General features: G+C 39.6%; 1 protein-coding gene across 29 annotated transcripts in view; it reads right to left on the bottom strand.

Moving 5' to 3' along the window:
• Positions 1-27,774, bottom strand: part of DLG2 (discs large MAGUK scaffold protein 2) — a 2,335,250-nt gene that overhangs the window by 931,797 nt on the left and 1,375,679 nt on the right. For 4 of the 29 annotated variants that reach the window (XM_086384636.1, XM_086384633.1, XM_086384627.1 and 1 more), the window contains exon 1: positions 5,405-8,116. The exons of the other annotated variants lie outside the window; for them this stretch is intronic. In XM_086384636.1, the coding sequence (XP_086240762.1) occupies positions 5,405-5,713 (309 nt within the window). In that variant the 5' untranslated portion in view covers positions 5,714-8,116. Of the gene's footprint in view, positions 1-5,404; positions 8,117-27,774 lie in introns of those variants that run through there. 29 annotated transcript variants of the gene reach the window in all.

Raw genomic sequence — 27,774 nt, forward strand, 5'->3', positions numbered from 1 at the left:
TTCAGCCTAGGCAACCCTACTCCTTGGACTGAAAAATTCTCTGCTCTCAAGTTCCTGTAAACTGCTATTTCTGGAGGAGCTGTAGAGGGACTGTTAGGAAAGATTTACAGAGTTGGGCGAAATTTCAAATGCAGTTGTTCTAGGAATATCTTACTGAGAAAATCCAACATCACCTACCTCTGAATACAAGCTTACAAAAATGCTATATTTTACATGATTTTTTTTTTTGTAGTGGACACCACTGTAACCCTCTGAGAACCCTGGAGGACAAAATGTTACCCCATCATCATGTGGTACTGTGCCAGTGTTTCTGGGCAGTTGCCTAGCCTAAGCTCCATCGGTGTAAGTGAGACATCAGAAGATTCAGTCGACAAGCTAGACATTTTAATGAGGGACCACAATACTGATAATTAATTTGATGGAAAATGTTCTTCAGGTTAAAAAACATAATTTGGATATCACTACTCATCACAGGTACTGTTTCTTTAACTGAACGATTCCTGTGTGCTAAGTGCCCATGCCAGGCTCTTACTATCAGATCAGATCAGATCAGTCGCTCAGTCGTGTCCGACTCTTTGCGACCCCATGAATCGCAGCACGCCAGGCCTCCCTGTCCATCACCAACTCCCGGAGTTTACTCAGACTCACGTCCATCGAGTCAGTGATGCCATCCAGCCATCTCATCCTCTGTCGTCCCCTTCTCCTCCTGCCCCCAATCCCTCCCAGCATTAGAGTCTTTTCCAATGAGTCAACTCTTCGCATGAGGTGGCCAAAGTACTGGAGTTTCAGCTTTAGCATCATTCCTTCCAAAGAAATCCCAGGGCTGGTCTCCTTCAGAATGGACTGGTTGGATCTCCTTGCAGTCCAAGGGACTCTCAAGAGTCTTCTCCAACACCACAGTTCAAAAGCATCAATTCTTCCGCTCTCAGCCTTCTTCACAGTCCAACTCTCACATCCATACATGACCACAGGAAAAACCATAGCCTTGACTATAGAGTACTTTCAATTCTTATGACACTTTACTGCAACGTGATAGAATCATTCTACATTTTACAAAAGACAAATGAGTCTCAAAGAGGTTAAGCAAGTGAGGTCACAGAGAGTAAGTTCACACTTTGGATTATCCAGCTCTAAAGGATTTATTCTTTAAAGTGCTTCTCATTAATTAATGGATGTCAGATGAGAAAGCCACAGAATATTAGTTTTGGAAGAGATACAGAGATTCATTTAGGAAAACCAGTTTTCTTAGACATAGAGGTGGCCCTGGAGGTAAAGAATCTGCCTGCCAATGCAAGAGACATAGGTTCAATCCCTGGGTCAGGAAGATCCCCTGGAGTGGCAAATGGCAACCCACTCCAGTATTCTTGCCTGGAAAATTCCATGGGCCAAGGAGCCTGGCAGCTGCAGTCCATGGGGTCGCAAGGAGTTGGACAGGACTGAGTGAGCAACACTTTCAGAGAAACTGAGGCCTAGACGGGTTCTTTGACCATAAGGCCAGACACAGAGAGGCAGAGATCTCAAACCCCATGGTGGCTCAATGCTGCCAGCCCAGCGAGACTGTCTCCAAGGCTCACCCCGCCCATTTGGCATGGGCAGCAGAAGTGGGGGCAGTTCCACAAGGCACCAGGGCATTCCGTGTGTTTTGGCATTTGTTCTCTTTGCCCCCAAAGCATCTCCCTCTTTGCCCACTTGATAAACACACATTTTTTTTTCAGGAGTTAATTCAATTCAGTCTCAGAGTCACTACCCCTGCGAAGTCTTCACTGATTTACCGCCTTATCTTCCAAGAAAAACAGGTAAAACGAACGAAGGAATTGGTGAATAGTAGTGAACTTTTATTGTGGATTTATGATTCATTCATTCACTCATTCACTCCACAAATATGTACTGAGTCTCTACTAGCTGTGAGCACTGTGCGAAGTGCTTTGCACATACTATGTTCGTCATTCCTCACCATAAGTTAAGTACTATTTTTATTCTAATTTTACAAACAGAAAATCCAAGCATAGAGAGAAACAGTATCTCTTCTAAAAAAGGATCTTTTCCTCTTACTCCTTCGTGGTCCCTCTCTATCTTGAATATACAATTACTATGGAATTTGCAGCTGTCCATTGAACTTTGCTTCACTTCCAAATTCTGATTAATGATGCTATAATTCTGCATATATAATGATATATTTGTTAAGTGTTGCATGCCACTGTACGTCCTGAGCTCCATAATGGTAGGGGTCGTATCTACATTGCTTTGTTTCCTATTATATCCACAGAGTCTGGCAGAGTGGCATATAGTAGGCACTCAGGAAATGATTGCTGAATAAACAAACGAAGAATGAATGAATAAAGAACAAACGCACAGAACCCTGGTCTCTGAGTATTCGCTGTTTTGTGCTGCCTCCCCAGACCAGTCTGCTCTGGGGACAAACGCCACATAAGCAGCAATGGGTACATTTCTCCCCACCGCCCCCCAAGGCCGATACTATTATCTTGCAGTCTAGAACTCAGTTCTGGATACTATAATTTTCCATTTTCTTACATATTATTATGGTTATATTAATTCTACAGATCCAAATGGAATGAAAACTCTTTGAGAAGGGACAGGAGCTGTTTTTATTCCTGTTTAGGAACAACCTAATGACAAAGTCCTGTTAGTACACAGCACCCCAAATAACAGGAGCTTGGCCAAGAGCCTTGGGAGGAACTCAAAGTCATGACCATGGCCCTGTGTTATAGCAGCCGGAAATCACACTGCCGATTTCCACATAATACAGCGGCTATCTCCAAGGGCAGGATCCCAGCTTCCAGACACTTAATAGCCCTCAGGCACGTGCTGTACCACACACGGGTCCCCAGGCAACTCTCAAATGTGCACTTTCCTTCTTTCTGCCTTATCAATGAGACTAATGTTTACTGTCACTAGCCTCTATCCTTTATTTTAAAACATTTCACAGGATATCGTTAGTTAATTTAAGGGGTAAAGATAGTATCCAAAAATTCTCAAAGCACACTTTGTTTTAATGGACATATATACACACGCTTCTGTGATACTTTACATGGGCAAATAGTACATACACACATCTATTTCAAGTATTAGTTATATTTTTAGATGCATATGTAAATTAATAGTTATATACATGCACACACACACACACACACATATATACATAGAGCATCATTTCTGAGTACCTATTGAAACTAAAGGAAATATACTTAATACAGAGAGGAAAAATATTGTGTAATAACAGCTAGGAATTTCTAGGAGCAAAAAGAATAACATAGGAGTTTAATTTTTATGTGTGCATGTACATGTATATATACTATTATAGTCACATGAAAATATGTTAATAATACAAGTAGTCAGGTATTATAGAGATATTTAAATATATTAAAATCTATGTACATGTGCATATACAGACACATTAAAAAATACTCAGCATAATATATTTGAATGAGCATGGGATTGGAATGAAAAGAGACTGATCAATCTGATGTAGCACATTTTTAGGACTCAGATAGTAAAAGGGTGGAAGAAACAGGTAATAGAAGAGTGTTATGACATTGAAGACCCTAAAAGATATGTTACTGGTTCTTCATTATTTGGGGATAACTGCTCTTAGCAATTGATAAAGTACATGTGAATAAGAGAAAAAAATTTATAGAAATGTATATGCAAAGAATAATGGGAGACAGTGGCTGTCTCATTTTATTGCCTTCTCATATGCCACTGGATCTTTAATTATCATTGCAGAGTCTATTTCAATCTTTAAAGCTCTAAATGGCTATAAATTTAAGCAAGTAGGAGGCTGACTTTGTTAAAAACCAAAGAAGGGAAAAGTTTCCCTTGGTTGATGAGGAATGTACCAAGATTTTTAGAGCATAGTTATTATAGTATTAGAGATTTTGCTTTGAGAAATTATGAAAAGTTTATAACATCTTGGATAAAAAGAATTATAACAGTCAAGTATATTTGCACATATTACTCTGTGCAAAATCCAGAAGCTAGAAGCACTTGTCTTCTCTATTTAAGCCTTACGTAGAGACTTAAACCTAATCAATTAAGAGATACAGGTTAAAGACATATAAACACATGTATTGGAAAAGAATATACAGAGACCTCATAACTGTCAAGGCTTTGTATTCAGTTTGGAATTCATGTTAACTTAAAAAAACAACAGCTGAGTTTCCAAACATCAAGCTTTATTTCAAGCTGAACTAGTTTAATTCTAAAATGACAATATATTCTTGATTTAAACCCAGATGCTGAAATGCATGATGTTAATGCATCAAAAGCCATATACACGATCATGTACATGTAACTACAGCTTTAAGATTTAGTGATATATTTTTACAACTACTTTAAAAAATAATATTAAAATTGGAACATTCTCTACACCTCTCAGACCACATTTTACTCATGATCAATATCTACTTCTTAATTATGCTAAAATCATTTTAAGATCAAGAAGGCATTTTTCTTCAAACACACCTTCTCTCTTTTCAATGAATATTTACAAGTGGAATTCTATATTTATGGCAATGATTACAGGTGCATTTTATTTATATTTTATAGCATTTACAGGAAGTTGTTTTCCCTCTTCTGGATGGAGGCAGGAAAAAAAAAAATGAGCTAATCTCACTTCTGGTAAAATGCTAGTAGTTTGGGGCAAGAATAAGCTAGGAATCAAATTAAAGGATTCTGAACATCTGTTTCAGAAATACGTTACAGGGGAATATGAGTTGTGCTTTTCAATATAAATCACCTTATTGCTTCTATGAATAAAAGAAATGTTTCATTATTTTATTCTGAGTGTAATCATCCTCTAGTTTGCTTCCAGTTCTAATCCTTTTGTTTATAAAATGAATTATTAAGTACAGATACATTTTCTCTTCCATTACTAAAAAGGTATACAGCATTATCAGAATAAAATTAGAATAGCATACTTCAAATCACTGCATCCCATAGCTAAAGAAATAAATGTTCCTTTATATCTAAAGAGATGGAAAGTATCTGATTAAAGTTCATTTTCTCTTTCTTCCTTAAAATCAAAATACAAACCTCGGCTAGACAGAATAGAAAAAGTTAACAATGATTAGAAGTACAAGTGGGACTAAAAGACTATGACCAGAATAGTAAAATCATCTGAGGACTAGAGAAGTTGAACTTGGGGAAAAGTCACTGAAAGAAACGGAGCAGGGCATCCCTTGCCTTTCCCAGGCCGCCCAGAGGTGTGAGCCCACAGACACCTATGAAAACGACGGGATTTCTTGGCCTACCATTTACCAGGCCAGCGTACCCTAGAGTCAGCAAGGAAGACTCGGCAAAGTTTCCAAACCATGCTCACCATCCCCTACTTGCTCTCGGTTTCTCCCGATCGACCGTCAAGGCAAAGTCACAGGAAAAGGCTCACCTGTGCGGGGCTGATCCAGCCATGTGGGCAAGCACAGCGCTCCCCACAAGCCCCTCTGCCCTTGGTGCTCGTCTTTCGGGGGCTTTTCCGCACACTGTCCCACAAGGTGACCAGCTTGGTCCTGTTTGAAGCCGGGCCCCCAGCTCCCGACGGGGGCATAGTCTGGGAGGTGTACCCGAGCCCCTGAGGACTCCTCTGCCAGCCACACGCGCAGTGAGCATCTCTGATCAGTGTGGGCACACTCCTACCCGCATCCGTGCCACCGGAGCCCCGGGGGCAGCTGTGCTGCTTGGTGAGGTGTGCGTTCATACTGCAAGGGTGCCTACCCCTGCCTTTGGTCAGCTCTGCACGGGAATGCCTCCCAGCTCACACCCCCTTTCTTCCAGGCAGTTGTAAAAAGTCTTTTTTTTTTTTTTTTCCCTCCCCCTTCCGTGGATCCCTCAGTATCTCTGACAGCTGCTATAAGCAGGGCATCGTGGGAGCGGTGGGAGCCGCCGGAGCAGCTCCGCACAGCAGTATCTGCGGGCTGGTAGCTCTTTGTCAATAGATGACTCAACTCAGAGCAACTTGACAGTATCCCTGCTCCAGGCAGAAGCAATCAATGCCCCACACAGCTGGGCTACAAGACTGTACACTGTGCTACAAACCCTTTTTGGATGGAGCCCCACAGTACAGAGGCTCCCCGTGATTTGGCATGCTGGCTTGTCCCTCTCCTAGCTGATTCCCCCCACACAAAATCCAGACCTCAGGAAAGAGAGCTTCTTATCAGACTACCAGGACCCTTCTTTCCAGAGAGGATGTATCTAGGCTGAGACAATATAGCATAAGCAGTGTCAAATGATGGGAAAGTTAACCTGTGAAACAATTCCCAACGTTTACAGGAATCACTTACTCAGAGAGAGATTTGCCAGGACCCAGGCCGAAATCCTGAGGTAACTCAACACTGATTCATTCAGAAAAATTACGGAGATCACAGCATTTTGCCAGAGTCCTTTAAAATTCGGAAGTGTGTCTTAGAACAGGATTATATATTGTAATACAAACATATATTCTTTGCACTATGAGCAATTATTAATCCTTTCTGATTCAAAATAAAGCAATTTTCAAAGTTCAAAACTGATGGGTTGGCTCATTCTAAAACAGTGTTTTTCTTTACCCCAAATTATTCTGAGGATTTCCTTTCAAATACTTTACCACAACAAATATATTCACCACAGAGAGAGACTGCATTTTAAAGTGAAAGACACATCCAGTTCTGTCATCCAGTATTTTGGTTTCCAAAACAGAATTTTCAAATTCTTTCACTGAAACATGAGTGAAATCTATCCAATTTAAAGCAATTGCCTTCCAAAGAGGACATGATTGTTTTAAAATTTGAGTATGATTGCAGAAACCATATGCAGTATTTTCAGGAACGTGAAAGGCTAATTACAACAGTACTTAGAGTTTTTATTCTGTTTAAAATTTTCCATATCTATTGCCAAAACGTGTAGTCCTTATCACATATCCCTAAGAAAATAATTTTGGCTTAATTCAGAAGCAAACTGCCATCTATGCAACACCAAACAAAGATGATATAATCCCAGAATATAATTCTTATTTATAGATCATCAGATGCCATCAGATCCACCTTTCTTGGTGAATTGACTAGGTGCTGGGGCAGTATAGACCTCATTTCTGACTTAATTGACAAGATTCTTCTTCCTAAAGTCATAATTACAATAAATTCTACATTTCAACACTAGGACTCCCTGGAGTAATCATTACTGTAAATAAAAATCCTAAAAGAAAGGAGCAGTATTTCCTCTTTTTGTGTAGCTGCGCCAAAGAGACCTTTCCCAAATTCTGCACAAGGGGTTGATATAAATACTTTGCCTGACACAGCAAGCATTCAAAACACCTTTGCTAATTAATACTGACCCATATGCTGCTGCTACTGCTGCTGCTAAGTCGCTTCAGTCGTGTCCGACCCTGTGCGACCCCATAGACGGCAGCCCACCAGGCTCCCCCGTCCCTGGGATTCTCCAGGTAAGAACACTGGAGTGGGTTGCCATTGCCTTCTCCAATGCAGGAAAGTGAAAAGTGAAAGTGAAGTCGCTCAGTCGTGTCCGACTCTTAGTGACCCCATGGACTGCAGCCTACCAGGCTCCTCCGTCCATGGGATTTTCCAGGCAAGAGTACTGGAGTGGGGTGCCATCGCCTTCTCCACTGACCCATAAGTGTAAGTTCAAAGGACAGGTCTGGGTCTCCATTCAAAATATTGACTATTTTTTTCCCAAGCACCTAGTACACTGCCTGCTCAGTACATAGCAGGCTTCTGATAAATACACTTCTGGATGGATGAACAGAAGGAAAGAGTAGAGGAATGAAGGGGGTGGCTGACATTTTTTGAAACTCATATTTGATTCAGGGCTTCCCTGGTGATCCAGTAGCTAAGAATCCACTTTGCAATGCAAGGGGCACCAGAAGATCCCACACGTCATGGAGCGACTAAGCCCATGTGCCACAACTACTGAGCCCACACGCGACTGCTGAAGCCCTTGCTCCTGGCACCCAGGCTTTACAATAGGAGAAGGCACACAGGAGAAGGCGGCACACCGCCACAGAGCAGCTCCCACTCACCGCAACTAGAGAAAGCCCCACACAACGATGAAGACCCAGCACAACCAAGAATTAAAAAAAAAATCTTTAAAAACGATCTGATTCACCAATGCTCCAGAAACAAACTACTTTTTAAGGTTAATTTTCATGTTGACTCTGAAATATTAAGGAAATCTGTCACAAAAACATAAAGACTTGACGGTTGAGTAGAAACAACAATGGCATTAATGGTATTTCTTTCCAAAAGAGAAACAAGGAGTCGATGTCAATACCTATAAACACCAAAACTGCGGCAAATAGATCATCATGTGACATTCAGTGAGAAAGGGGGCAGAAAATTATCTTGGTTTTTTTCTCTTCCTCTTCCTTCCTCACTCTCTCATCCCTCCCCCATTTTTTTTTTTTTTTTCTTTTTTAATACTGAATCAAGGGATACTGGCTGAATGAACTTCTGGGTCAAATAAGGCCCTCGAGAACTTCATATTTATCTGGTGTCACTGTGCCACATGGCTGTACAGTAGGATTCGATGTGAGATGGCAATATACCATCACCCCAGCAAACAAGAGTGTCAGGAAGTGATAAGTTTGGTTCTCTCCAATCTTATCTAACCATAGATGCTTCTCCAGTTTTTCAGGCAGATTTCATTGCTCAAAGGCCCATCACATCTTCAGGGAATACAGGTCCTGTTCTCATCTATTTGCCTCTCAAGTATAAAAATCAATCTATACAGAAGTAAATCAGTGTGAATCCATTGTAATCTTGTAATGGCGTTTGCAGCTTGCAGCAAGACAGAAAATTTCTTGGCAAAGATATTATAAATCTTCATTGGGACCTAAATCTGTTATGAATGAGTTCTTTGGAATGAGCTATTTCTTCCCATCACAAGGACAGTAGAATTTCTGTTTTAATAACCTCCGCATGTCATGTCTATACAGAAAAATAAATATTATATATTGCATAACTAATGTTACTTTCCTCCAAAGAGCTTAAAGTCCATAGCAAACTTCTTTTAAACATACCATAAGACTGTTGACATTATACTTTCCCTTTAAACATATAAAATAATTCTAGCCTCCTGTCTCCCTTCCCCCATTTTTTTTTCTCTTCAAAAATGACATTTGGCTTTCCAAGTCTGAGGACAGACCACTTAAACAGATAAATATGTCCAACTAGTCCACTGTATATGAGACAGACCTACTAATTAAAGATAATTCAATTTGGTCAACTGTAATTGGTCAACTGTAATGACCATAAGATGACATGAAAGTCTGGCAAAATAAGAATTAGCAGCGCACAAGTCTACATCCTACTTATCACTGTGATTTAACATGGGCAGATGGTGTACAGGGCAATGCCTAGATGAGATATATCTTACTGACCTCTCTTTGACCTCGCACTGACTCTGCAGAACAACCATTAGCAGGGATTTTTTGTTTCCTTATGTTTTTTGAATGGGAGATTCTTTAAATTCTATAGTGCTTTACCGTTTTCAAGTTTCACACACATGATTTCATATAATCCCATTTTAAAGCAGGGGCTTAAAAATAAAATCCTGGCTTGATTTTTTAATAAAACATACATAGCAAAGATGAATTGCTAAATAAATTGTATTGCATTAAAACACTATGCAGATTTTTTCCAGATAAAACTTCCTTTAGGCACTCTATGTGTATGAAAATATTAATTACAAAAGAAGAACTAAGTGCTTGCTAACAGGAGGCTGGTTAGCAGAAAAGCCTTTTAGCAGCTACAAGTCATGTGTTAAATAATCATAAAATGGTATGAAGTATTAGAGGCAATTTCTCTTAATTTGCAAAATGTATACAGTGAATTTCTGTCACTGCAAAGAATAGAGATGCCACAAATGCAAATGAATTAATCATTCTTCTACATCTAATAACCTTAAGCCCAATCTTCAGAACTAAGCACAATTACCTTTCAAAATAAGATAACCAAGAATATTTAAAGTACTTTAGATTCTAAAATTATTTACAAAATACTTATACTAATTTAATCATAAATCTCATGAGACAAAAGCAAGCATGAATTAATAGTGCAGGATACATCCCTACTGCTATAGAGATTTAACTGGACAGAGGATTTAATAGGAGTTAGAAAAAAATTTCAAAAGGTCCCAAATTCTCACTAATATACTTGGATTTGGGTGGATGTTAGTGGGGAGGGGATTAATCTGAATTGAAAAGGTCAAGCTGTCAAACGGTTTTCAGGAAATGCACATTTATTCTACTATAACAAATTCTGTAACACTACTAGAGAAAAAGGAAAACAGGTTACATGACATTTCTTAGAGAATCTGAAATGAATACAGATGACAAGGTGATAATCACTTATAATGTACATATTTTAACAATTTAACCTAAGTGATGAACCACAGTATCACAAAAATTTTGTTCTCATCCTTCAAGATCAAACTAATACCACTTGTCCTGTGGTCTTTCCAGGCCCACCTGGCATATTCAGTTACGCACTGCAGTGCTGTCTGTGTATTCAGTTACGCACTGCAGTGCTGTCTGTGTATTCAGTTACGCACTGCAGTGCTGTCTGTGTATTCAGTTACGCACTGCAGTGCTGTCTGTGTATTCAGTTACGCACTGCAGTGCTGTCTGTGTATTCAGTTACGCACTGCAGTGCTGTCTGTGTATTCAGTTACGCACTGCAGTGCTGTCTGTGTATTCAGTTACGCACTGCAGTGCTGTCTGTGTATTCAGTTACGCACTGCAGTGCTGTCTGTGTATTCAGTTACGCACTGCAGTGCTGTCTGTGTATTCAGTTACGCACTGCAGTGCTGTCTGTGTATTCAGTTACGCACTGCAGTGCTGTCTGTGTATTCAGTTACGCACTGCAGTGCTGTCTGTGTATTCAGTTACGCACTGCAGTGCTGTCTGTGTATTCAGTTACGCACTGCAGTGCTGTCTGTGTATTCAGTTACGCACTGCAGTGCTGTCTGTGTATTCAGTTACGCACTGCAGTGCTGTCTGTGTATTCAGTTACGCACTGCAGTGCTGTCTGTGTATTCAGTTACGCACTGCAGTGCTGTCTGTGTATCTTCCACTTTTGTCTATTTCCCTCAGTCGCCATGAGGACCATCCTAGTCTAAGCCACCATCACTTCTCTGTAAAACTGGTGAACCAGCTTTGTAACTGGCTGCTGGCAGCTGCCTTACGCCAATTCATGCTCATGCAGTGGCCAGAGCCACTTCTTCTAAAGTGAGAACCTGATTAGGTTTGTTGTTCAGTTGCTAAGTCATGTCTGACTCTTTGTGACCCCAAGGACTGCAGCAGGCCAGGCTTCCCTGTTCTTCACCATCTCCCAGAATTTGCTCAGACTCATGTCCATTGATTGGAGAAGGAAATGGCAACCCACTCCACTGTTCTTGTCTGGAGAATCCCAGGGATGGCGGAGCCTGGTGGGCTGCTGTCTATGGGGTTGCACAGAGTCGGACGTGACAGAAGCAACTAGCAGCAGCATGTCCACTGAGTCGGTGTTGCCATCCAACCATCTCATTCTCTGCCTTCCCCTTCTCCTCCTGCCTTTAATCTATCCCAGCATCAGGGTCTTTCCCAATGAGTCAGCTCTTCTCATGAGGTGGCCAAAGTACGGGAGCTTCAGCTTCAGCATCAGTCCTTCCGATGAATATTCAGAGTTGAGTTCCTTTAGGATGGACTGGTTGGATCTGCTTGCAGTCCAAGGGACTCTCAAGAGTCCTCTTCAGCACTACAGTTTGAAAGCATTAATTCTTCAGTGTTCTACCATCTTTATGATCCAGAACTGCCAATAAAGCTTCATTTTCTGGGGATCTTTATCCCTACAGACTCTGTTTAAAGAGTCTTGCATGGTTCGCCATCCTGCACTGTGTGATCTAGCCTCTGCGGCTTTCACCAGCCTCATCTGTGGTTCACTCCCTGGTTCCACCCTCCAGATACACAGGCTGTGGTGAACACCTGCACTGAGTCCCAGCTTGTGCACACTGCTCCTGATTCTTGCCCTCTTCACACCTCCACATAATTCATTCTTACTCACCCTTTGGTGGGGTGCATCAAGATACCACCTCCTGACTTATATGTTTTTGTGGGTGGGCATTCTAACTCTATCTACTTCTTAATGATTTCTAGGATGTTTTTGCAAATTGGAAAATCAGCTCTTTCTTCGTGGTACAAATATTTCCCCCCAGTTTGTCTTTTTAAATTTCTATTTTGGCCACAGTGGTTCTGCCATGCAGAATTTTCCAAAATATGTATGTGCCAATTAAAAGTGACTAACAGATCGAACACCAGAATGAAAGCAGCTCTAACCACCGTTAGTGGTGGAACTATGGCTCATTTTTAAATTTTTCCTATACCCTTAAAAAATTTTTTTTTTGTATTGAGAATATAACAACACAAGTTTTCAATGGTCTGTGTCATCTAGGAGGAAGATGAAGGTATGATAGCCACAGGCTTTGATAAGTTAAGGACATATCATGATTTCTAGGGGAGCCATTAAAAGAATAGGACTATCACAAGATTCAGGAGAGTGGATACCTATGGATGAGGAAGGGGTTAAGAAAGAAGAGTGCAGAGAGTGGAAGCAGATCCCAGGGTGATAAATTGCTTGTTGGTTATCTGAATGCTTCATTCACAATCATTCATTTTAACTGTATGAATGTTTTACATAGTTCACTGCATGTGTGCTACAATTTACAATTTAAAAAAATATTAAAAGACGTTCACCATTCATAAAAAAAAAAATGATACAATCTCCTGAAAGCTATCTCAATGAAACACACAATGCAGTCTAAAAAGAGTGGGCTTATTATGCAGCAGGGCTCCAAAACAAATTTACCTGACCTTACTTCCTACCAGATTGCCATCCCAAACACTCTTGTATTCAGAAATTCCTCCCAGAAGCTCAAATCAAATGTCACCTTTCAAGAAAGCATTCCTGGACACTGCCCCACCCCCTCCCAGAACAGATCAAGTCACTGTCCCATTATAAACTTGTTAGCACCTATGCTTCTCTACTGTAATACTTACGATCATATTTAAAACAAGATTGCATTATTACCTGTCTGTGCCATTCTCCTCAATCATAACCTAATCAATAGTCAATAGGGAAGGGAGAAGGCTTTTTTATTTTTTCATTTGCATCCATCCTCTGAGTCAAGCACAAAAGGCATTCAATGTTTATTAAAATACATTAAGCAAGAAAGTAGATGAAATCATCCTTCAGTGGTTATTACCACACATGTATCCCAGTCTATGTTTTACATCTCAAGTGTAAAATGAACAGATAAGCATTTTGAATTTAAACACAAAATAGCAAAGCATTCTGAGGTTATTGTGTAAAATATTTAGTGTGGCTGAGTGGTACAAGTGTATGAATTTATCTTTTTGAAGAATTTGCTAGTGGTCTTATAATATTCGATACTAAAAAAAGAAACAGCTTCTGTTTATTTTAGCCAGATCTTCATTCATAAGAGCTGTACTTCCTGACAGCTGTGCTTTTCTCTCAAGAGTTTTCAAGCTGTTCTCCCTTTATAGCTAGATGGTGCAAAAAGGGGAGTGGCTCCCCAAGTCAGAAGCCAGTCAGCAGTAGAGCAGGGAGAGAATCCTAAACTCCAGCCACCAAAGTCACGCTCCTCTTTGTCGTTGTTGTTCAGTCAACAAAAACATCACATCCGACTCTCTGCGACCCCTTGGACTGCAGCACTCCAGTCTTCTCCAGGAGTTTGCTCAAACTCATGTCCACTGAGTTGGTGATGCCACCCAATCACCTTGTTAGGTAGAATAGGAAAAACGGAGTCCAAAATGTCGATGGCTAAAAGACAAAGGAAGGAAAAGCCCACAGAAAACGGAACAAAAGAAAATGCACCGACTGGAGTGAGAACCTCAGGTGAAACAAACAGCTTTCCTGGCTAGCCCAGTTTACATACGGCAGGCTCAGGGGGAGGAGAGCAAGCCTATAAAAGAGGAGCCAATGTTGAACTGCTTTTGGGTCAGTTCACCCTCATGTCTTGAGGATGTATTTTCCTTTGCTTGCCAAATAAACCTGAGCTGTAACAGAGCTGTAACACTGGTCCACCATTTCAAATTTTTGCTGCGGCAAGACAGAACTGAGGAAATTACACAGGCCCCCGACAATCTTATCCTCTGTTGCCCCCTTCTCCTCTTGACATCTTTTCTTAATTTGATATAATCCAAAAGGTGTACATATGTCATGGGATATTAATACAAGTATATATTAGCGAGCAGCAAGGCAACATGACATCTTCTCTTCCTTCCCATCATTAAGTTAGAAAGTTAAAAAAATTAAGCATTATTATCCGTAATAGGTGTCCTGCTTAGTTCTTTAAAAAAAAAAAAAAAAGTCTTGTAGTTCACAGTATACACAATTTTTACTCCCTTAGTAAAATTTAAGTTCTGACTATTTTTTTTTCATTATCACAGATGAGCTTGTTTAGTTTTCTATTGAAATTTTTCATTGTTCAGTTCAGTCACTCAGTCCTGTCCAACTCTTTGCGACCCCATGAATTGCAGCACACCAGGCCTCCCTGTCCATCACCATCTCCCAGAGTTCACTCAAACTCATGTCCATCAAGTCGGTGATGCCATCCAGCCATCTCATCCTCTGTCATCTGCTTCTCTTTCTGCCCCCAATCCCTCCCAGCATCAGAGTCTTTTCCAATGAGTCAACTCTTCACATGAGGTGGCCAAAGTACTGGAGTTTCAGCTTCAGCATCATTCCTTCCAAAGAAATCCCAGGGCTGATCTCCTTCAGAATGGACTGGTTGGATCTCCTTGCAGTCCAAGGGACTCTCAAGAGTCTTCTCCAACACCACACTTCAAAAGCATCAATTCTTCAGTGCTCAGCTTTCTTTACAGTCCAACTCTTACATCCATACATGACCACAGGGAAAACCATAGCCTTGACTAGATGGACCTTTGTTGGCAAAGTAATGTCTCTGCTTTTGAATATGCTATCTAGGTTGGTCATAACTTTCCTTCCAAGGAGTAAGCGTCTTTTAATTTCATGGCTGCAGTCACCATCTGCAGTGATTTTGGAGCCCCCCAAAATAAAGTCTGACCCTGTTTCCACTGTTTCCCCATCTATTTCCCATGAAGTGATGGGACCAGATGCCATGATCTTAGTTTTCTGAATGTTGAGCTTTAAGCCAACTTTTTCACTCTCCTCTTTCGCTTTCATCAAGAGGCTTTTTAGTTCCTCTTCACTTTCTGCCATAGGGTGGTGTCATCTGCATATCTGAGGTTATTGATATTTCTCCCGGCAATCTTGATTCCAGCTTGTGCTTCTTCCAGCCCAGCGTTTCTCATGATGTACTTTGCATATAAGTTAACCACTGATTTTTGTATATTGATTTTGCATACTGTAACTTTGCTGAATTTACTTATTAGTTCTAACAGTATCTCTGGGTGTGTTTATGACTGGCATCTTCAGGGGTTTTTACACATGAGATAATGTTTTCTGTGAACAGAGATAATTTTACTTCTTCCTTTTCTGATTTACAAGACTTTTGTTTTTCTTCCTAATTTCTCTGTTTAGAACTTACAACATTGATTAGAAATGATGACAAGGGGCATCTTTTCTTGTTCTTGATCCTAGAGAAAAGCTTTCAGTTTTTCACCATTGAGTACAATGTTAGCTATAGGCCTTTCATCCATGACCTTTATTATGTCAAAGTTATTTACCTCTATTCCTAGTTTGTTCAGTGTTTTTGTATCATGAAAGAATGTTGAGATTTGTTAGTGTCTCTGCGCCTGTTGGGATGATCATTGATGTTTATTCTTTGTTCTGCTACTGTGATCACACTGATTGTTTTCATATGTTGAACTATTTATGGATAAATCAAGGATAAACCAAGGATAAATCATACTTGGTCATGATGTGTGATGCTTTCAGTTGTTATTGAATTTGATTTGCTATTTTATGGAGGACTGTTGCCTTCATTCATTAGGAATATTGGTCTGAAGTTTTTGTTGTTGTTTACTGGCTTTGGTATATTAATGTGGGCTTATAAGTATTTATGTATTTTCAATTTCTGGAAGAGTTTTAGGACTGTCATTTTTTCCTCTTAAATGTCTGGTATATCTCACCAGTGAAACCGTCTGGTCCTGAGCTTTTTCTTTTTGGGAAGTTATTCTTTATTGATTTAATCCTCTTACTATTTATAGGTCTGTTCAGATTTTTTTTTTTTCTTCAGGATTCAGTCTTTTTAGATTGTTTATTTCTAAAAATTTACCCATTTCTTCTGTTATCCAACTTTTGTCAGTATGTAATGGTTCATAGTTAGTCCTAGTCCTTTTAATTTCTGTGACATCAAATGCAACATCTCCTCTTTCGTTTTTCATTTTCTTTGAGTCTTTTCTTTTTCCTTTAGTTAATGTAGCTAAGGGCTTCCCCCGTGGCACTAGTGGTAAAGAATCTGCCTGCCAGTGCAGGAGACACAGGAGATGAGGTTTGATACCTTGGTCAGGAAGATCACCTGGAGGGGAAGTGGCAGCCCATTCCAGCATTCCTGCCTGGAAAATTCTATGGACAGAGGAGTCTGGTGGGCTACAGTCCATGGGGCCACAGAGAGTCAGACACGACTGAGCATCTGAGCACACACAGTGTAGCTAAATATTGTCAATTTTATTTTTTAAAATATCTCTTAATTTTGTTAATTTTTTTTCTATTTTCCTATTCTTTACTTCATTCATGTCTATTCTAATCTTAACTGTTTTATTCCTTCTGTTAACTTTGGGTTAGGCTAATTTTTTTTTTTTTTTAGTTCCTTGAAATACAAACTTATGTTGTTTATTTCAGATCTTTTCTCTTTTCAAAGATAGTTGTTTATTACTATAAACTTCCTTTTTAATACTTCAGTTGCCATATTCCACAAGTTTTGATATATTGTGTTTTGTTTTTATTTCTCAAGATATTTCTAAGTTTTTCATTTGCTTTGTTCTTTGATTCACTGGTTGTTTAAGAATGTATTGTTTAATTTCCAAATATGTGTGAATTTTCCAGTTTTCATTCTGCAGTTGATTTTTAGTTTCATTCCATGTGGTTGGAAATATATTTGGTATGATTCACATCTTAACATTGCCAGACCGTATTTTGTGAACTAGCATGTGGTCTATTCTGTAGAATGTTTCCTGTACACATGAGAGGAATATGCATCCTGCTGCTATTGGTCAAAGTGCTCTGTGTATTTGTTAGATTCTTTTAAACTATAATGTTATTTGACTCCTCTGCTCCATCATTGTTCTTTTTTCTGGGTGTTCTATCCATTGTTGAAATCTTCTATTATTGTGTTGCTGTTTATTTCTCCCTTCAGTTCTGTCAATGTTTGCCTCATGTGCAGACTATCTGACTTACAATGACTCAATTTGTAATTTTTATACTTTACAATGATGGGACAGTGATACACATTAGCAGAAATAGTACTTCAATTTTTGATTTCTAATCTTTTCCCAGGCTAGTGGCAATGGCAACCCACTCCAGTACTCTTGCCTGGAAAATCCCATGGATGGAGGAGCCTGGTAGGCTGCAGTCCATGGGGTCGCTGAGTCAGACACGACTGAGTGACTTCACTTTCACTTTTCACTTTCATGCATTGGAGGAGGAAATGGCAACCCACTCCAGTGTTCTTGCCTGGAGAATCTCAGGGATGGCAGGGCCTGGTGGGCTACCGTCTATGGGGTTGCACAGAGTCGGACACAACTGAAGCGACTTAGCAGCAGCAGCAGCAGCAGTGATATATAGTACCATACTCAGCAACAGAAGCAAGCCACAGTTCCCAATCACCTGTGTGATCACAGGGGTAAACCAATACACTTACAAACATTTTGTACCCATACAGCCATTCTATTACATACATTCATTACAGTAGTCAATAAATCACATGAGATATTCAACACTATGATAAAACAGGCTTTGTGTTAAATGATTTTGCCCAACTGCAGGCTAATGTAAATGTTATCAGCATGTTTAAGGTAGCCTAAGCTAAGCTATGATGTTTGATAGGTTAGGTATATTAAATACATTTTTGGTAGATGACATTTTCAACATATTTTAATTCCATTGTAAGTCAAGGAAGATCTATATTTGGATGCTCTGAAGTTGGGCATATTGTTATAACTGTTTTATCTTATCTTCCTGGTGAATTGACCTTTTTATGATAAGATAGTATCTCTCTTGGGCTTCCCTGGTAACTCAGTGGTAAAGAATGTGCCTGACAAGCAGGACACACATGTTCAATCCCTGCATCGGGTAATCCCCTGGAGAAGGAAATGGCAACACATTCCAGTATTCTTGCCTGGGAAATCCCATGGACAGAGGAGCCTGGTGGGCTATAGTCCACAGGATCACAAAAGAGGTGGACACAACTTAGTGATTATACAACAAATGTCTCTCTTGGAAGTTTTTGACTTAGTCTATTTTGTTTGATACAAGTATGGCCATCCCTGCTTTCTTTTGGTTACTATCTGCCTATAATATCTTTCTCCATCCTTATACTTTCAGCCTATATCTGTCCTTAAATCTAAAGTGACTATTTTATAGACAATATATAGTTTAATCTTTTTTCTCCCATTCAGCCATTCTATGTCTGTTGACTGTGAAGTTTAACTTCAAAGCTAGACAGCATATTAAAAAGCAGAGACATTACTTTGCCAATAAAAGTCCATCTAGTCAAAGCTATGCTTTTTCCAGTAGTCATGTACAGATGTGAGAGTTGGATCATAAAGAAGACTGAGCACTGAAGAATTGATGTTTTTGAACTGTGGTGTTGAAGAAGAGCTTGAGAGTTCCTTGGACTGCAAGGAGATCCAATCAGTCCATCCTAAAGGAATTCAACTCTGAATATTCATTGGAAGGACTGATGCTGAAGCTCCGATACTTTGGCCACCTGATGCGAAGAGCCAACTCATTGGAAAAGACCCTGATGCTGGGAAAGATTGAAGGCAGGAGAAGGGTGCAGAGAATGAGATGGTTGGATGGCATCACTGATACAGTGGACATGAGTCTAAGCCAACTTCAGGAGATGGTGAAGGATAGGGTAGCCTGGCACGCTGCAGTCCATGGTCCATGGGGTCGCGAAGAGTGGGACATGACTGAGCGACTGAACAACAAACCGATAGAGAAGGACAATTATCATTTTGTTCATTGTTTTCTGTCTGTCTTGTAGCTTTCTTGTACCTCTTTTCGACTCTTGTTATATTCCTTTGGATTTCATTGACTTATTTTTTGTAGTGACATAATTTGACTCCTTTTCCATTTTCTTGTGTATCTTCTATAGGCATTTTCTCTGTAGTTACCATATGGCTTGCATAAAATATCTTACATTCATAACAATATATTTTAAGCTGATAATAATTTAACTTCAAGTGTATATATTCTACATTTTAACTCCTCCCCCAGATTTTATCAGTCATGAATTTTATATTTTTGTAGAGTGTATCTATTAACATATTTTTGTACTTGCTGTTTATACACTTGTCTTACCCAAGAGTATAAAAAATACATATAGTCTTTAGTTCTTAATACAGTAACTAGAGCACTGAATGCTACAAGTACTGTGTATAAGCCATCAATGTGCTTTTGTTCAAACCTTAAAAACTCAACAATTTAAATAAAGTATATTAACTTAAATAGGGTGGAGATTCTTGGCTTTTGATCAGACTCCTGGAAGTCTGACACATATAACATTCTGGGTGAGTTGTTCCCAAGTACTGGACTCCTCATTCTTCCAACGCTCTACGCTTCTGCTTCTTTCCTGGTTTTCAGGAGAAGGCCAGGTAGTGCGGCAAAGTGTGGGGGCCCTAGGCAGGGCACAAGCATGTGCCATTCCCTGTGCTGAGTTTCATGAGGGAGGAAATGTATGAAAAACAAACTGTGCAGAAAATTATGGTATTGTCTCATAACTGAAAAAAGAGAGAGGGGAAGGGGAAGAGGAAATAAGGAAGAAAGAAAGAGGAACGAGAAGGAAGGAAGGTCAAAAACAAAGATAGGAAAGGAAGGAGGAAGCAGTCATAAACTAAGGAAATAAACTGCAGAAAAGATAAAACACAAGAATAAAGTTGAATAATGTTATTTACAGAATTGATCTGGAACAAATATAAAATGAACCTTCCTCCAACTTCGGGACAGTCTGACACATACCACTAAGATTCCCCTTGAAACAGCCTACCCAGCTTTTGGAGGGCTTTAACACTTAGAATTTGAGAAAGAATCATAAACTGGAATCAGTCTTTGTTTGGTCTAAGTTTTACATGTTCTTATTTTTCTGATGAATGATACTTTCTATATTTATCAAAAGGTTAAAAAAAAACAAACAAACAGATTCTGACTTGTCAGAGGTAATTTATCTGTGGATTGGCCTAAAGGCAGGGTATGGATTAATAGAGATGACAAGCTCTCTTCCAGCTGAATGATCTCCTCTCCTTAGAGACTTGACATTTTCGTAAAGTTTTGCCTAATTGGCTTTGCTTTGGCCTGTATATTTCAAATTCACATTTAATTAATCATTCCCTCCTCTGTGATTTCACATTATTTTTTTTGCTTTTGTGTTTTTACATTCCGTTCAATAAATATTTATTGAGTTCCTATGCTGTACCAGGAACTATGCTTGGGATAAATTAGCAAACTATAGACAGGCTAGCAATTTAGCAGGGCAGAACTCCTTGAATAAACCCTATGTGTGCGGAGTGATAAAGAGAGGCAGAGGGTGACAGTATGTGGGATCTTCCCTGCTACTGAAGACGTTCCATTATGGTGAGTTTTATAATTATATGTGGGCATGTTTGCCTTTGCTTCTAGATTATAAGCTTCTCAAGAGCCAGAACCATCTTCTGCTTGTAAGCTCACACCCTCCTTGTCATTGCCTCACAATATAATTATTATTGCTCAGTAAATATTTGTTGAATTAAACTTGGAAAATATGGGACTTGGCTTTAGGAAATGTGCTCGAGTTCCAGCTCTGTCAATGACTAGCTATCTCATCTTGAACAATTTATTGTAACTTGTGACATTTTAATGACCCTGTTTGTAAAAATTAAGGGAGTGGACTCAAGCGTCTATGCAGTCACATTAAGTGGTTGCTGAAAGACAGGCAGAGATGACAAAGGATTAACTGTCAACATCTCTAGGCTTAATCATAACATCTTCCAGTTGACTATACAAATACAGATGTAATATATTATTGTTCTAACCATGCAATTTGATTACTATTTTTAAACACAGCAAGAGAGTTAAAGGATATGGCCTGCTTAATTTTTTGGTTTATTTTCTCAATTGCACATACTTTCAAAAAGGATTTTGCCAAATAGAGAGGTGGCATGACACAGTGGCTAGAAGCATGGCCTCTAAAGTCAGAGCTAAGCACATTTTCATTACTGCATAAATATTTAAATTCTGATGGAACTTCTGCCTTATTTGGAACACTTTTCCCCTATATTCCTACCTGATGTGATAAAACTTTGTACAACATGTATGTGCTTTCCCCCTCCCATTCACAGCAGACAAGCATGAGCTCTAGAATCAGACTTCCAAGTATACCTCCCAGCTCTGATCTAAGCTTAGGAATGGAGCAAGTTACTTACCCTCTCTGCATCTCAGTTTCCTCATCTACAGATTGTTCTTATCTCACAGGATTGATGTGAGGATAAGATGAATTAATTTCTATAAAGTATTAAGTACAGCACCTGACACATAATAATATACAACAAGCTTTGTCTATTACCCTCATCATCATCCCCCTCCTCACTCCACTTAAAATAAGTAGCAGATGCTGACATTTAAAAATTTTGCAATGCCTCTATACAAACACTCAGGAAAGGTCAATTGATTTCAACTGAATGTCAAGATTCCATATTGATCCTAAACTTCTTTTCAACTCCTATTTTTGGTCAGGTTATTCCATCCTTGGGACAGGTGCTAAATAACATCATCAATAACAACAATATATCTACAATTTATTAAGTACTTAAATGTGTCCCAACCATAAGTATTTCATTTGATCCTTACAAACCTATATGGGTTAACACTGAGATGCTAATTTAAGATACAGAAATTGACTTAGATTTCATAATGTTCCCATGAGTCAGTATTAGTATGGAATGGAACCAGCAATAAAATCAAGGTTCACACAATATTGGAGCCTGTGGGGGGCAGGGAACACTGTGCAAAATAGCATCTAATTTTTCTATTGGTTTTGGCTTTCTGAAGTATCATTACATCCATTAAGTACCATATATATGTGAGAGTTGGACCATCAAGAAGGCTGAGTGCCGAAGAATTGATGCTTTCAAACTGTGCTGCAGAAGACTCTTGAGAGTACCTTGGACAGTAAAGAGAGTAAGCCAGTCAATCCTAAAGGAAATCAACCCTGAGCAAGAGCTGATGCCAAGCTCCATCAACAGTTTGACCACCTGACGTGAAAAGCCAGCTCATTGGGAAATACCCTGACGTTGGGAAAGACTGAGGGCAAGAAGGCAGCGACAGAGGATGGGATGGTTGGATGGCATCGCCAACTCAATGGACATGAGTGTGAACAAATTCTGGCAGATAGTGAAGGACAGGAAATCCTGGCTGTTTTGTAGTCCATGGAGTCACAAAGAGTTGGACATGACTGACGGAACAACAACAAACCATATATACATACACATACACACACACACACACACACACACACACTGTTATTCCTCTTAATTCTCAAAATAGTTCCATGTGGCAAATAGGGCAGGGGAAAAAATGGAAGTTCATTGCCATGAAATAGTGTATCTAAGGTCAGACAGCTGATAAGTGATTCTGTTGGAACCACAATTCAAAACTCAGTGTTAAGTCCAAAGTCTATCTACTATCCCATCCTGTTTCCAAACAACACTTCCTTTCTAGGGATGAACACGTGGCATCTTGTCACTTCCTTTGTCATAAAAAAAAATTGGGTAAAATACAAGGAACATTTTGTCAACCTAGAATTTAAGGTTTTAAGTTTGGTGTTGGCAAAAAATGTGTGTTTGCTTTCTTCATTCCTTTGTATAATCTTAAGGAAAGGATTAACCAGGATTTTGAGAGATCTGAAGAATGGCTGAAATGAAAATTTTTGTCTTAAGTATATTTTCTCATACAAGTCCAGGAGCACCTGCGGTTTCTTGCAGGCACAAGAGAGAGACTTGAGTTTATGTAAATCCCCATTCTTCTGGCTGTAGGACAGCTTTAATCAGAGCAGCTCTAGCTACCATTTATTGACCATCTGCTATAAATGTGCCAAGAAATATACAAAAATAGAGCTAATTCTTTCAAGAGTCCTGAAAGGCAAAAGCTATTCTCATTTATAGATGAAAAAATTGAGGTTTAGAGAAGATAAGTAAATGCTCAAAGTCATACAGCTATTAAATAACAAAGTCTAGATTCAAAACTCAGTTAGTATGATTCCAAACCCTGATGTTGCTTTTTCTCAGGAAAAAAAATAACTAAAAGGTAAATAGAAATGATATGAGTTTTTTTACCTTCCTTTAGCTAAAATAAGAACTTTAAAGGTTGAACTGAGTCAAACTGTGGAGGCTTTGGGAAAACAACACATACTCTAATTATATAAAGTCCATGCTGGGAAGAAGTCTAAGCAGAAATGAGTGATCGGCTTCTTTGGGTGGAGTTCTCTGACATCTGACAGTGAGTGTTCACTTAGATCTGCTGGGTTTAATGAAATGTAGGGTCAGTGCCAAAGTGCCCACTGTGCGACCTTTTGAGCAAATCTTTAATTCTAGGTCTCACTCATAAGCCAACAAAACAAAATGTGATAAGCAAAGTATTTGTGGGTTGGGTTTTGAAAAACTGATGTGGGGCTTAAGCACACCTCTTGAAGCCCAGGCACTGACACAGATAACACATTTGGGAGGATTCACTCAGTGCAAATTTATTAGCATGCAGTTAGCAATAAAATATTTTCTTTTTCTGCAGAAAGGTCACTGACTTCATCCTTGGAATATATTTTTTTTGTGCAACAAAGACTGTATATCACTTTCTTCACCATTTCCTAAATAATCATCTGCTTCTAAAGAAAAACACAAAACCAATAATCTGTTGTCTCTCCTTCCTTATTTTTACAATTCCATGTTGAAGACAACAATATTGCTTGCTCTTCTTTAAGCAGGTAATGTGTAGCCTGTCTGGAGGGCAATGGGGGAACTTACTGCCTATCTGCATCCAACGTGGTAGGTGGCCTTTTTCAACTAGGCAGGTAGGCACTGTATCACAAAAAACACCTCATTTCAGATGGACCAATTACCAGTCAACTTAGAGAGGACCTTGATATGAATGGTCATCTCCTTTCCACCAATATGGTTACTGTGCCACGTAAAAGGCCCCCTTTTAGCTCCAGTAAACACCAGACTATTCAGGATAGAAATCACTCTCATTCAAGGTAGAAAATAAAATGAATTAAAAGCAGTAAAATAAATCATTCCAGGTTGGAGCCTCCTACAGAAGTCTCAACTATAAAGTTTCAGGGCAGGCGCTTGACAAGGCGCAGCAGGGCCTGCATGAATGGCTAAGGAGGGGCTTTGCACACTTGAACGTCATTTACATTTGCATCCTGCCTACTTTTCAGACATCCCCATTACTTTTCCTATCCACTCCCTTTTGACTATTCACAAATCAAGTCACTGTTGCTTTACAAAGAATTCTGGAAGGATAAATGAGAAGGTCTGATATTCCTCTGCTCCCTTGGTCCAAGAAAAGGTCTTTTGAAAATTGCCCAAAGGGTTTCTACAAAATTAAGCTATGCTGTTTAGCAAGCATCTGTATTCCAAACAGTTCCCCAGCTAGCGAAAATGCAACTGTTTTTGCTTTAAACTAGGCTCAGATTAAAATATGTTCTCTTATGTCCAGGGCCTTGTCAGTCCAGGGGTTTGGTCCTTAATTGACTTGGCATTCAGTTGACAATTTCTTCTTTGTGACATTGCTGATCTTTGCTATATCCTTCTATTGGACCAGAAAAGAGCTGGCCTGCTTTCAAAGGTAATCTACAGCAATCACTTCTGGTTCCTAGTAATGCTGGCAACTAATGTGTACAATTAAATTACAGGCAAGTGAAAGGATGTTTACACTTTTTTCTTGAAGCCAAGTTCTTTGAGAATTAAGAAAGCCACATGCAAACAGCATTCACAATAAAACAAATGTCTCTAAAGAAAAAATGATGACAGTAATGATATCACCGTGATCTTAACATTAGAATCCATAATGCTTAAATGCTTAAGCTTTCATTTCAATTCTCTGAAAGTCAGTTCTATGAACCTTTAGACCTCTAACCCTCATGATAATCACACATACTGGGAACTATGTTAATCTAAGCATATGATGTTCAAGGTCAGAAGGGGCAGTGGTGAGGAGATACCCCTCGTCCAAGGTAAGGAGCAGCGGCTGTGCTTTAATGGAGTAGCCATGAAGAGATACCCCACGTCCAAGGTAAGACAAACCCAAGTAAGATGGTAGGTGTTGCAAGAGGGCATCAGAGGGCAGACACACTGAAACCACAATCACAGAAAACTAGCCAATCTGATCACATGGACCACATCCTTGTCTAACTCAATGAAACTAAGCCATACCGTGTGGGGCCACCCAAGATGGGCGGGTCATGGTGGAGAGGGCTGACAGAATGTGGTCCACTGCAGAAGGGAATGGAAAACCACTTCAGTTTTCTTGCCTTGAGAACCCCATGAACAGTATGAAAAGGCAAAACGATAGGATACTGAAAGAGGAACTCCCCAGGTAGGTGCCCAATATGCTACTGGAGATCAGTGGAGAAATAACTCCAGAAAGAATGAAGGGATGGAGCCAAAGCAAAAACAATACCCAGTTGTGGATGTGACTGGTGATAGAAGCAAGGTCCGATGCTATAAAGAGCAATATTGCATAGGAACCTGGAATGTCAGGTCCATGAATCAAGGCAAATTGGAAGTGGTCAAACAAGAGATGGCAAGAGTGAATGTTGACATTCTAGGAATCAGCGAACTGAAATGGACTGGAATGGGTGAATTTAACTCAGATAACCATTATATCTACTACTGTGGGCACGAATCCCTTAGAAGAAATGGAGTAGCCATCGTGGTCAATAAGAGAGTCTGAAATGCAGTACTTAGATGCAATCTCAAAAATGACAGAATGACCTCTGTTCATTTCCAAGGCAAACCATTCAATATCACAGTAATCCAAGTCTATGCCCCAACCAGTAATGCTGAAGAAGCTGAAATTGAATGGTTCTATGAAGACCTACAAGACCTTTTAGAACTAACACCCAAAAAAGATGTCCTTTTCATTATAGGGGACTGGAATGCAAAAGTAGGAAGTCAAGAGACACCTGGAGTAACAGGCAAATTTGGCTTTGGAATACGGAATGAAGCAGGGCAAAGACTAGTAGAGTTTTGCCAAGAAAATGCACTGGTCATAGCAAACACCCTCTTCCAACAACACAAGAGAAGACTCTACACATGGACATCACCAGATGGTCAACACCAAAATCAGATTGATTGTATTCTTTGCAGCCAAAGATGGAGAAGCTCTATACAGTCAACAAAAATAAGACCAGAAGCTGACTGTGGCTCAGATCATGAATTCCTTATTGCCAAATTCAGACTGAAATTGAAGAAAGTAGGGAAAACCACTAGACCATTCGGGTATGACCTAAATCCAATCCCTTATGATTATACAGTGGAAGTGAGAAATAGATTTAAGGGACTAGATCTGATAGATAGAGTGCCTGATGAACTATGGAATGAGGTTCATGACATTGTACAGGAGACAGGGATCAAGACCATCCCCATGGAAAAGAAATGCAAACAAGCAAAATGGCTGTCTGGGGAGGCCTTACAAAAAGCTGTGAAAGAAGAGAAGCAAAAAGCAAAGGAGAAAAGGAAAGATATAAGCATCTGAATGCAGAGTTCCAAAGAATAGCAAGAAGAGATAAGAAAGCCTTCCTCAGGAATCAATGCAAAGAAATAGAGGAAAACAACAGAATGGGAAAGACTAGAGATCTCTTCAAGAACATTAGAGATACCAAGGGAACATTTCATGCAAAGATGGGCTCGATAAAGGACAGAAATGGTATGGACCTAACAGAAGCAGAAGATATTAAGAAGAGGTGGCAGGAATACACAGAAGAACTGTACAAAAAAGATCTTCACGACCCAGATAACCACGATGGTGTGATCACTGACCTAGAGCCAGACATCCTGGAATGTGAAGTCAAGTGGGCCTTAGAAAGCATCACTACAAACAAAGCTAGTGGAGGTGATGGAATTCCAGTTGAGCTATTTCAAATCCTGAAAGATGATGCTATGAAAGTGCTGCACTCAATATGCCAGCAAATCTGGAAAACTCAGCAGTGGCCACAGGACTGGAAAAGGTCAGTTTTCATTCCAATCCCAAAGAAAGGCAATGCCAAAGAATGCTCAAACTACTGCACAATTGCACTCATCTCACACGCTAGTAAAGTAATGCTCAAAATTCTCCAAGCCAGGCTTCAGCAATATGTGAACCGTGAACTTCCAGATGTTCAAGCTGGTTTTAGAAAAGGCAGAAGAACCGGAGATCAAATTGCCAGCATGTGCTGGATCATGGAAAAAGCAAGAGAGTTTCAGAAAAACATCTATTTCTGCTTTATTGACTATGCCAAAGCCTTTGATTGTGTGGATCACAATAAACTGTGGAAAATTCTGAAAGAGATGGGAATACCAGACTACCTGACCTTCCTCTTGAGAAAACTATATGC

This window comes from Bos grunniens, chromosome 29 (genome assembly GCF_055505025.1).
Source record: "Bos grunniens cultivar Pamir isolate PY7600 chromosome 29, Bosgru_T2T1.0, whole genome shotgun sequence".
Lineage (NCBI taxonomy): Eukaryota > Metazoa > Chordata > Mammalia > Artiodactyla > Bovidae > Bos > Bos grunniens.